At 42.2% G+C, this 13,063-nt stretch overlaps 1 protein-coding gene across 6 annotated transcripts in view; it reads right to left on the minus strand.

Moving 5' to 3' along the window:
* The window catches only part of FBLN2 (fibulin 2), a 193,979-nt gene that overhangs the window by 60,949 nt on the left and 119,967 nt on the right, over positions 1-13,063 (minus strand). For all 6 annotated transcript variants that reach the window (XM_065551187.1, XM_065551185.1, XM_065551186.1 and 3 more), the window contains exon 3: positions 213-324. In XM_065551187.1, the coding sequence (XP_065407259.1) occupies positions 213-324 (112 nt within the window). The remainder of the gene's footprint in view (positions 1-212; positions 325-13,063) is intronic.

Here is a 13,063-nt window from a genome sequence, read left to right on the forward strand (position 1 = left end):
ACTTTAAAAGCTTCTGTTTACATTAGGTTCTAGATCTTGGGAAAAACTCTTCTCATTCCGTCCTGACATATTGCCAGTCAGCCAGCAGTCTAATCTGGAGGATGGACTTGGTTCTAGCTCCCTGGAGATTGGCCAGTTCATTCAATCATTAGGCTTCCTCTAAAGCAATCTCACTGAATGACTCTGGATCACTTTGTTTTTGGTTTACGTACCTGCAAATATCACCATCAGTCCCACTGACTGGGATTTCGGTGCATTCCCCATTGTCTATAGCCCACTGTTGTCCAGCTGCACAGCAAGTTTCAATTAAGTCCTTTGTGGAACCTGAAAAAAAGGAGAGACATAAGATGGTTTTGTGAGGAGAGTTTTTGTTTTTAATTGAAAATCGGTTTCAAATAAGAGGACTTTTAAAATCTTCTATTGGCTAAATGCACAGCTTGAAAATTCATTGATCAGGACACGCAGATGAACGAAGATAGACATAGGGATGGACTTAAGTGGCAGGCTGAAATTTTATTAACTTAACACTGGGGAGCGGCGCTATATGCCCAACTTCCACCCTCTCTCATGTACCAGGCATATAAATGGGTCTAACACAGGGGTGGGCAAACTTTTTGGCCCAAGGGCCACATCTGGGTATGGAAATTGTATGGTGGGCCATGAATGCTCACAAAATTGGGGGTTGGGGTAAGGGAGGGGATAAGGGCTCTGGGGTGGGCCTGGGCATGAAGGGTTGGGGGTGCAGGAGGGTGCTCTGAGCTGGGACCGAGGGGCTCAGAGGGCAGGAAGGGGATCAGGGCTCGGACGGGGTTGGGGCGCAGGACGGGGTCAGGGGTGCAGGCTCTGGGTGGCGTTTACCTTAAGCAGCTCCTGGAAGCAGCAGCATGTCCCCCCCTCTGGCTCCTATGCAGAGGCGCAGCCAGGCAGCTCTGCATGCTGCCCTATCCGCAGGCGCCACCCCTGCAGCTCCCATTGGCTGCGGTTCCTGGCTGCCCTTATGTGTAGGAGCCGGAGGGGGGACATGCTGCTGTATCTGGGAGCCGTGCAGAGCCACAGCATGCATGGAGCGGGGCAAGCCCCGTATCCAAACATATGAAGGGCCAGATGTGGCCCCCAGGCCGTAGTTTACCCACCCCTAGTCTAACATGTGGTTAAAGGGCTCCCACCATATAACCCATAATGGAGGTAGACCCTCCCTGACCTAGAACTCAGCTAACTTCTGAATTCTTTCACCCTCTTTCCCGTGAGGGGAGTAAAAAGATACCAAAAGGGTCTGTGAACTATGCATCCATGATTCTGTGATGATGGTGTCTGTCTGTCACTCTCTCACACACACATACACACACAGGCCCTCTGCTAATTTGGCCCAATGGGAAAAATTCCTTCCTGATCCCAACGTAAGCGATCGGTCAGACTCACGGCATCCCTAACACACAGTGTCCATACTACAACTACAGAGAAAGAGGGAGGGTGGGCAGCTGAAGGGGACAAAAGGCCCCCAATAGATTTAAATTAATGGGGGAGAACAAGGGGGCCCAATCAGTACTCAAGCACCCCTCTGCATGGCTAATAGGAGATGGTGAGCCCTTGGAGAAGGGGCCCAGCCCTACATTCCGAAGCATGCACTCTCCCTGTTCTTTCTGGCCTATCTATTCTACTGCCAGTCTGACCAATCTTCCTCCCCAGGGAGAGGGGGGCAGGCTGGCATTTGGGTTTTCAGCATTTAGAAGACAACACAGAAACAACAATCTTCATTCTGAAAAAAAAAAACAGTACAAATGTAGTTCTCCGGACTCAATCCTTCTCCCACTGAAGTCAGTGGGACTTTGTTTATTGACTTAAATGGGAGCAGGAATTGGTCCTATGTCTATCTTTAAATGGTTTCCATAGCTCTGCAATGAATGCTTGCAAAGCATCCAAAGTTTAATCAAAGGTTATACTTAAACCTATCTTTGGAAAATGAATATCTTTAGAGGGTGATCATTCCAAAGATATTTAGTGGTGCACAAAACAAAGTACATACCAAAACTTGCCCTCAACCGTTTGAAATTTATATAAAGATGCATCTCCACTGATATACTATGTTTCCTAGCTGGTTGTGTGCACTGCACGTACATACACTATGTGATGGACATTTTGGGAGGACAGAGATTTGTATAACCCATAAGTAGATCATTTACTCCATACTAATTCAACATACCTTTCTTTGTATTATACTAATAAGGAACACAGGCAGGATTATTACATAGTAACAGCCTCTATTCCTGGTCTGATGAGACTGAGGCTAGGTCTACACTACAGAGGGGGGACGGGAGTGGTCGACCTAAAATATGCAACTTCAGCTACGTGAATAGCGTAGCTGAAGTTGTGTATTTTAGGTCGACTTACCTGGCTGTGAGGATGGCAGCGAGTCGACAGCAGCCGCGCCGCTGTCGACTCCGCTTCCGCCTCTTGCTGCGGTGGATTTCCGGAGTCAACGGCAGAGCCATCGGGGATCGATTTTATCACATCTTCATTAGACGTGATAAGTCGATCCCCAATAGATCGATTGCTACCCACTGATCCGGCGGATAGTGAAGACATGCCCAAAGAAAGGGGTGAACATTCCATCATCCAGCATGGTTGGACATATTGGAGCACACAACATTTTCTTTTAAGGAGACAACTACAAGATTTAAATGGGAGGAAAACCATAATTTGTTTGAAGATAAATCCATCTTTGAGACATCCAAAAACCACAATAAAAATCACATTTGATTCAGTTCTCAGTTGGGTTTAGTTTGTTACCGAACTGTTTACATGTAATGGGGACTCTCCCTTCAGTAGTTGGGAGAGGAGATTCATTACAACTTGTGCATAAACACTACATAACAGATATGCATGAGTATTTCCTTGATCTATTGCACATGCACGCCTCAGTGTTGCTATGTTTCATTGAATTATACAAGATGAATGAAATTTAACATACAAGTAGTAAAAAGACATAGTGACAACAAACTGTGAACAAATGTTCTTTGTCATGGTCCCAGGAAGCTAACAGGATTTAGCAAGGGTTTTGTTCTGTAGATTTTGACAGATGAAGTGTTAAGAAATTATTTCCATAAAGTGGATTAAAGTTTTGCTCATACAACGTTTTCCTGGAATATAATCCTAGAGCTGAATTTGATGCTTTAGTTTGTTTAAGCCACAATAAAAAGGCCCTGAGAGACATAGCGCTGAATCGGCTGATTAGCTGATGTAAAACACAGGTGTAAGATGTCGTAAAAAACATGGAAGTCTGGAACACTGTGCTATTTGATACATTTTTCCTACTGGATTAACATTTAAACAGTAACACTCAGGAATAAGTGAAACACAATTTACATTAGCAAATTTTTAACGTATCAAACAAACATATGATTTTATAAAACACAGAGGGAGGACTCTCTTTAGGACAGGGACAGTATTTCATTATGTCTGTACAGCACCAAGCCCATGTCTGGGGTCTTGCTGTGTTACTGTAATGCAAATAACAAACAACAATATTAATAATGATACTAGATTGCAGGGCTTGGAACTTGAGGACTGGCCCCAATCTCTGACACCTTCTGGCCATTGTTGTGCCACGTCTATTAGGAAGGTCCTTGCATTGGCTAGTGGGTGGTGAGATACCACCTTAAAAAAACAATAACGGGTGCAAGCAGGTACCCACCTCCCTACTCAACTCAATGATCCCCAACAAGCCTGCAGCAACAAGTAGTGCTTCTGCTGATGCGCTGGCTATGGGACCTACCTAGGTCAGAAAGTGACCAGCTATGTACTTTTTAGTGGGATTTTGAGGTTTAAAGGATACATTATACGGGCTCCTTTGTTTTGAGTTTAGACTTCTGATAAACATGCTGATGAAAATGGCAAGCAAAACATATTAAAACAAAATCAAGAGTTATGAAAAGAGACAGTGGAATTTTACCCAGCTTGAATCATGGCACATCTTGTCCTTTTGTTTGGCTAAAAAACGATACCCAAATTATTTTTAAAACCATACTTTTTAAGTGCTTAATTTGCACAGAGACGGAGAATGCTTTCCACGCCTCGTTAACCTTTCCAGGCCAAATTCTGGTTTTAAATAATTACGGGGGGTTACCTACAGATGGAAACAATAGGATGAAAGCATTCCACAATTTTGTCTGGCACCTGAAATGTGTGACTTCCATGGATGGCAATGGAAGTTAGGCAGCTAAATCCTGAGCACCACTTCAAAAAGTGTTGGGATGTATTTGTCAAAACCGTAACAAGGTTCAAAAAAGAACTAGATAAATTCATGGAGGATAGGTCCATCAATGGCTATTAGCCAGGAATGGGTAGGGATGCAAAACCATGCTCTAAAGTGTCACCAGCCTCTGTTCACCAGAAGCTGGGAATGGGCAACAGGGGATGAATCACTTGAGGACTATCCGTTCTGTTCATTCCCTCTGAAGCACCTGTCAGAAGACAGGATACTGGGCTAGATGGACCATTGGTCTGACCCAGTATGGCCATTCTTATGTTCTTCTCTACCAATACTCAGGTGAGTAATACTTATACAGGAAAGAGGGAAATCAAGACTTCCTGCTCTATAATGGCATTATCAACAATTTCATTGCTCTAGAATCACAATAAGACTCATTAGGGGCCCAGTGTTTTAAAAGTGTCAAAGGATCTGAGACAAAAATGGAAGAAATTGAGCTTTTGCTTGATTAGAGACCTGCAATATTCTTGTGCATTACATTATTACAATCTAATTAGAAAGAATGATTCAATACGCATTCCATTGAATAGTCTGTTGTGCTCAGCAACCAAGAATATGACTCGCAAGTTGTAATCTTTCAGTTATATAGTTTTCCATTATTATAAATCTCAGTGTTGGTGCCTTGTTTTTTGCATGTCAGCAGTAATGTTAAATGGTGGTTATTCCAGTATACTGAGTTTGCTGAAAAAAGTAAAGCGACATCCTTTTGTCTGCAAGTTTACAAAAGGGTTCTGTCTCTGATTAGGGTACTGTGTCAAGCCATACTATATTTCCTCTAAAATGTAATAATATTTACAGTTATTGACAGACATTGACATAAAGGGCTAGTGTCCAAAACATCTGGATATATATGTCACAAGATTAACAATGAAGTGTATCTACTCGTTCATAAGCCGAATTTTTTTAGTAAAAAAGGGAAGCACCAGAGAAGGGGGTCGGCTTATGACTGGGTATAGAGAGGGAGAGGTGGGACACAGTCCCTCCCCACAACAGAGGGAGCAAGGAGAGGCAACACAGCCAGCAGAGCCAGAAGCGAAGAAGTGGGGCCAGAGTCTCTCCGCTTCTGGCCACGCTGCTCTCCTCCCCCAGCCTCCAAAGTAACTGCAGCTCCGGGGCTGGCAGGCTGCAGCCGTGCCACTCAGCCCCGCCCCCCAGAGCAGGCTGTGGCGCCAGAGCACGCTGCGGCCATACCACCCAGCCCAGCCCACTGGAACATGCTGCGGCCGCGCTGCCCAGCCTGCCGGAGCAGCTCCAGCCAGGTCAGAGACATCCTCCCCTGGCCCTCCCCAGCTAAGGTGGGAAGGGACGGGATGGGGAGAGTGTGGGGGTCCCGGGCTAGAGGTGGGGTCAGGTGGGGGGTGGTCACAGGGGTTACTCCCCTGACTCCCAGCTTCTCCCCCCCCCCAAATTTCCCCACCAGTTGCTGTCCCGGCCTGTCAGATTAAGCATCTGGCGTGCCGGGACACTTTGTTTACTTAGGTTTAGCCCCGTGCCTGCGGACGCTCGAGGTAAACAAACCATCTCACCCCACCCCAGCGACTTATCCTGATGACCCGGGAGCCAAAGTTTGCTGACCCCTGAATTGTAGGGTCGGCTTATGAATGGGTTATAAAAAATTTTCATTTTTACTTATCCATCTTGGGGGGGTGTTGAGTATATACGGTAGATCTATAGACCAGAGAGCCTATTCTATTATATAAATTTTGTGTGTATTGAGCAGAATTTGTGGAACTATATATACCACAATTGTTAAATATTTAGATTGATAACATGAGAACTCTATATATCATACATGCTCTGGGGCGAAGTAACAAGAACATGAAAGATTAAAAAACACCTGTTGTACATTTCATTTAGACAGTTTACAGTGCTGGTACTGAAAAATTTGCCAGTTTTACCTACAAGAAATAAACACAGACCCTCCTCCATATTTGCATTATTCCCTTGTACTGCTTCACACTTACAAGAGGAAATAACTTTAATACTGCAAATCCTAAGGTTATCTCACTTGAAACACTTATTTAATTATCTAAGGCACATGAAATCTTAAAAACCATCTTTAGGTGATATTCACTATTAGATACTCACTTACAGTCATTCTGTAGGTTCACAAAGTTGGATTCTTTGGATTTCCTTGACTTTAGGGTTTCTGTCCACATGCTCAGCTTGTACATAGCACTGTAGAACAAATTGTACTCCCAAGATATCTTTAAAATTCTGGCTTTGGGACCATCTACCAGAGTGTTACATTTCAATCATCATAAAGAGAACAACAGACGAGGAGAAAATAGGAGAACGTGAATGTTCAGTTATTGGATTTAATCCTAAGGGAGGAAAATAATCAAATTTCATGCCTTTTTATGCACTTTCAGCCATCAGATGGGGTTCACTTCACATACTTTATAGAGGATCCTGGTTAACAGACATAAGTTTGATTTGGCCGAGCAATGTTTGCAAGTCAGGTTGCCAGCTGAAACATGATTTCATAATAATCAAGCAATACGTATAATTCATGAGATGGTAAATTGAGAAGAAGGATTGTGTTCATGTGAAAGTCTAAAGCAGAGCAGAGCATGAAACAATTCCTAGAAATCTGCCTCAGCTCCAGGAAAGTTGCATTTGTTAAACTTAAAATTTGGTCTTAAATCAAGACAGTAAAACTGGTGCAGAAGGCGAAGAGGACTCATACTTTAGTTTGAGTGGTTTATTTTGGTTTAGCTCAAACTTCTTCCTAACGGTTATACTGCTACAGTGCTTAGGAGAGTTGTTGTATGGTTGCATCATGTTCCCATTCTTCTCGACAGGCCAGGCTTCCAGGCAGACTTCATCCCACGTGCTGCACCATGAGCAAAAGGGGTGGTGTATCCTGGGAGATATAGTTCAACCATGCACTAAACCAGCCTATAGAGGAGAATGGGAGTTTTAGGCACTCACACGAGGCACGACAGTGACAATTCCAAATTGAATTATTTTGGGTTTAAGCCAAAATATTTTGGTGTTTGACTTTTCACCAAAAAGTTGAAATGTTTCATAGAAAAATACCCCATTTTCCAGACAGTTCTAATAAATGCCAAGGAAGAGGAATTATTTAGGGTGACATGTGATGTGACTTTTTCTTATTACAGCTGTGTGTGCTGAGAATAAGACTAATCTTGTGGGCTGGGCAGAAAGCTTCCTACAACCATCCAACAGGCAACTGAAATCTGCTTGAACTTTTTGTTTCAGCTGATAACCTGTTTTAATTGTATGAATGTCTAAACTATCCTGTGGATCAGTTAGACAGGGCCAGATCTTTCTCTCACTGCATCTGGGAGTAACTCCAGGGAAGTCATACCAATTTTATATTGATGTAAATAAAAGGGGAATCAGGCTCTGAGGGCCAAATTAATCCTGGGTGTATCTTCAACAGTTTCAATGGAATCACACACTGGTGTGTTTTAAATGTATTTACATAAGGAATGAATCTGGCCCCTGTGCTATACAATTTCCTTAACAATTTTCACCACAATAATGATTGCAGAAGACCCTGGTGCAGTAAATAATGTTCAGTTCTATTGTAACCCCTATTGCTACTGTGCAGAAAAATAAAAATAAAGTGGGAGGGAAATTCCTCAAACTGTATTTAATTATGCTTTGTTCCCTTGCAAGGCTTGGGAGGCTGACACTCCAGAGGATACTAGCTGGCTTCCTGCCTTGCCCCGCCCCATCCTGACCACCATGTGGGGCTGACATGAGGTCAGGGTGAAGAGAAGACATTGAAGTAGAACTTCCCAACTTGCATGGGCCCAGGCTCCCATATTTGTGCAGACACAAAAGAGAGCATGGGACCCTGAAAAACTACACCAAACTGCAGAGTCTACATTATATCTGCAATTTATACATTATGTTAACTATGTTAAAATATACTTGAGTTTTGGTAGCTTTATTATGTATATGAGTTATTATAAGACATGAGAGGGATTGTATGCACAGTTAAACGACACCGCAGATTAAAGTTGGTACCAGATAATTATTTGACACTGATGTAATACAAAATTTTAAGTCTACCTTTTCCTTACTCCCTGATAGAAATTCCATATATATATATATATATATAAAACCAAGCATGGAAACACATTGCTGGTTAGCATGGTATTTCTAGTTTCAATATACAAGAATACTGTAGAACTAACCAACCTATATTTCAATCTACAAAATTTATAATTATAAACACAAAAATTAGTAGTCCACACCCATAGCTCAGCAAGCACTCAATATCAAATGTGCTGTACTGAGATGCTGTGTTATTAAGCTGTCATATTTACAAAATACATTACACTTCATTATGACTCATGAATAATTAAAAGTAAATTTCAGGTATCAGAATAAATGAACATTTTCCAATGCATTATCCTTGCTTTTTAATGTTGTGTTTGATCTCTTAATCAGAAATTTGCAAAACTGAATAATTCACAATAACTCCCCCAGTCATTTGTGTGAATTTGTGAGATTCTGACACACATTTCTATATGTCTCTCACACACGAGACTAATAAAGGAAGATAGCAAAGCTGAACTCTAAACTGGATGGATGGAAAGAGTGTGTTCCATGTGATAGAAGATATCTGAAATTCTTCTAATTTCCAGCAGGCCTTGCCTCCTTTTGTCTTTCATCTTTCATAACATTAAACACCTGATTTAAAAACAGTTATGCATGTATTTATTGCTATGCAATATGGATGCAGACATGCACATATGGTATTGCTAACACCATACTCTATTTATTATCCTTTGTGCACCTCTGATCTTTCATGCATCACTCTGACATACAGTAATAGCTGAGTTGTTCGCTTAATCTATACTATGAAATGTCAACATGTCTCCTAACTGGTTTTCAATGTAGTAATTTATGTCTTGCAATTATCAATCTACATCAACCTGAAGATAGGAACTGACCTATATTTTGGCCAGCTCTCAAAATTTCATGTATTGTAATTTAGACATACTTAGAACCTGATTAAAATGTCTGGAGAAACACTTGTTTCCTTCCTGAGAACTTTGACTAGCACTCGATTGTGACTTCCATCTCAAAAGTTGTTACAGCTAACGGTCTGAGCCAAAGTTCACTGAAGTCTACAGGAATCCTTGCATTAATTTGAACAGACTTCGGGTCAGACCCTAAGTCCTTTTTCCTGAACATTATTTATTTACTACTACCAAACAAGATTGGTCTTTCTGACATGAACTCATAACTTTTTGTAAGGTATACATCTTTCAGAACAGTGAAGTTACAACTTTTATAACAAAGGGGGGGAAAAAGCTAAAGTAAAGTCTTCATCTATTTTTTGCATTGTTGAATATTCTGATTTTTCAAATAAAAACTAGACCCTGGATTTCAGAAAAGCAGACTTTGACTCCCTCAGGGAACTGATGGGCAGGGTCCCCTGGGAGAATAACATGAGGGGGAAAGGAGTCCAGGAGAGCTGGCTGTATTTTAAAGAATCCTTATTGAGGTTGCAGGAACAAACCATCCCACTGTGTAGAACGAATAGTGAATATGGCAGGCGATCAGCTTGGCTTAATAGTGAAATCCTTGCTGATCTTAAACACAAAAAAGAAGCTTACAAGAAGTGGAAGATTGGACAAATGACCAGGGAGGAGTATAAAAATATTGCTTAGGCATGCAGGAGTGAAATCAGGAAGGCCAAATCACACTTGGAGTTGCAGCTAGCAAGAGATGTTAAGAGTAACAAGAAGGGTTTCTTCAGGTATGTTAGCAACAAGAAGAAAGTCAAGAAAAGTGTGGGCCCCTTACTGAATGAGGGAGGCAACCTAGTAACGGAGGATGTGGAAAAAGCTAATGTACTCAATGCTTCTTTTGCCTCTGTCTTCACGAACAAGGTCAGCTCCCAGACTGCTGCACGGGGCAGCACAGCATGGGGAGGAGGTGACCAGCCCTCAGTGGAGAAAGAAGTGGTTCGGTACTATTTAGAAAAGTTGGATGAGCACAAATCCATGGGGCCAGGTGCGCTGCATCCAAGGGTGCTAAAGGAGTTGGCGGATGTGATTGCAGAGCCATTGGCCATTAGCTCTGAAAACTCATGGTGATCGGGGGGAGGTCCCAGATGACTGGAAAAAGGTTAATGTAGTGCCCATCTTTTAGAAAGGGAAGAAGGAGGATCCGGGGAACTACAGGCCAGTCAGCCTCACCTCAGTCCCTGGAAAAATCATGGAGCAGATCCTCAAGGAATCCATTCTAAAGCACTTAGAAGAAGGGAGAGTGATCAGGAACAGTCAGCATGGATTCACCAAGGGCAAGTCATGCCTGACTAACCTAATTGCCTTCTATGAGGAGATAACTGGGTCTGTGGATGAGGGGAAAGCAGTGGATGTGTTATTCCTTGACTTTAGCAAAGCTTTTGATACGGTCTCCCACAGTATTCTTGCCGGCAAGTTAAAGTAGTATGGGCTGGATGAATGGACTATAAGGTGGACAGAAAACTGGCTAGATCGTTGGGCTCAGCAGGGAGTGATCAATGGCTGCATGTCTAGTTGGCAGCCGGAATCAAGCGAAGTGCCCCAAGGGTTGGTCCTGTGGCCGGTTTTGTTCAGTATCTTCATTAATGATCTGGCGGATGGTGTGGACTGCACTCTCAGCAAGTTTGCAGATGACACTAAACTGAGAGGAGTGGTAGATACACTGGAGGGTAGGGATAGGATACAGGGGGACCTAGACAAATTAGAGGATTGGGCCAAAAGAAACCTGATGAGGTTCAACAAGGACAACTGCAGAGTCCTGCACTTAGGACAGAAGAATCCCATGCACTGCTACAGACTAGGGACTGAATGGCTAGGCAGCAGTTCTGCAGAAAAGGACCTAGGGGTTACAGTGGACGAGAAGCTGGATATGAGTCAACAGTGTGCCCTTGTTGCCAAGAAGGCTAACGGCATTTTGGGCTGTATAAGTAGGGGCATTGCCAGCAGATTGAGGGACGTGATCATTCCCCTCTATTCGACATTGGTGAGGCCTCATCTGGAGTACTGTGTCCAGTTTTGGGCCACACACTACAAGAAGGATGTGGAAAAATTAAAGAGTCCAGCAGAGGGCAACAAAAATGATTAGTGGGCTGGAACACATGACTTATGAGGAGAAGCTGAGGGAACTGGGATTGCTTAGTCTGCAGAAGAGAAGAATGAGGGGGGAGCTGATAGCTGCTTTCAACTACCTGAAAGGGGATTCCAAAGAGGATGGATCTAGACTGTTCTCAGTGGTACCAGATGACAGAGTAATGGTCTCAAGTTGCAGTGAGGGAGGTTTAGGTTGGATATTAGGAAAAACTTTTTCACTAGGAGGGTGGTGAAGCACTGGAATGGGTTACCTAGGGAGGTGGTGGAATCTCCTTCCTTAGAGGTTTTTAAGGTCAGGCTTGACAAAGCCATGGCTGGCATGATTTAGTTAGGAATTGGTCCTGCTTTGAGCAGGGGGTTGGACTAGATGACCTCCTGAGGTCCCTTCCTACCCTGATATTCTATGATTCTATGATAATGAAACCAGCCAAAATTTGTCTGGGAATTTTTCAAAAAAATTTAAGTGTATTTTTTCAAAAAGACATTTTTTTTAAAGATGAAATTTCAATAACTTTTTTGGTCATTGAAAGCTCTAGAGTTGGTCAAAACCCTGAAAATTTGACAAAATATTTTGTCAAAAATTAAATTTTTGATGAAACATTTTTTCAAACTCAAAGTTCAGAAATTTTTGATGAGTTCTGGTTAATATGCTTGAGTTTACAGTAAAGTGCATACATTATTTATTTCACCTGGTCAAATACTGCAAAACAGTGCTTGCAATCATTCATTTAAATACCGAAATTCTATTTGAGTCAACCAGTTTATTTAGTCTTTGTTTGCTATCTGCAAACATTCATGGAGTTGATTTTTAATTTACACCTGTATTAACTGAATGGCTGTTATTTGCATAAATACATGTATTCACATTGCTATGAGCCATATTTTATTTGTTAATTCTTTTGTTTAAGATGTTTCAGCCACCTAAATCAGGAAAATAATGTGACTTTGATGACTAATCACACAACATGAATAATGAATAGCAAGTAGTGAAACGGAACAGCTTTTGTACAACCCATAGGCTGAAACGTGTTTGTCCAAGTTCTGTCCTAGCAATAAGTTATGACTAATGGATTAAATCCTGGCCTTTGACTTCAATGCAGCCAGGATTTCACCCAGTTAATATAGAGCCTGATTTTTGTTTATACTAAGGTCCCTTTATACCATTCTGGCAACACAAAGAGGTCTAGAAGTAGGTGTGAATGTAATTTATACCCACCTTAAAAGCCCCCCCCCCCCCCCCGTACACTGCCAGAGTGGTGTAAAGAGGCTTTAATATAAATGAGAATCAGCCCCATACATAGTGACAATATGATCAGAAAACAGGCTAAATCACAAATAACATTCTGTCCAAAGAATAATTTGGTGTATCTACTTACCATGAAAGCTAATGAAGAAGCTGCTAGTTAGCCATTTTGCATGCCGTTGCATTAGCACATAGTTAAGACTTAGCGTAAGGGTAACTTATACCTGCTTGGGTGTGGCACTCTTTCCCTATCTAGTGGCACATAGACCAGTTAGAGACTGATGAGTCTGCTACAGCCTTCACTAAGTAATATGTGCCTTTTAGCTCATAAACTATGCTTCAGAGGTCTCAGGTTCGATGCCACCTGCCCATGACCGGGGTCTGTCAGCATTACATAAATGCCTCGTATGAGGTGATTAGTGTTCTCAAGGCCCATTAAAGATACTG

This window comes from Chrysemys picta, chromosome 7 (genome assembly GCF_011386835.1).
Source record: "Chrysemys picta bellii isolate R12L10 chromosome 7, ASM1138683v2, whole genome shotgun sequence".
NCBI classification, from domain to species: domain Eukaryota; kingdom Metazoa; phylum Chordata; order Testudines; family Emydidae; genus Chrysemys; species Chrysemys picta.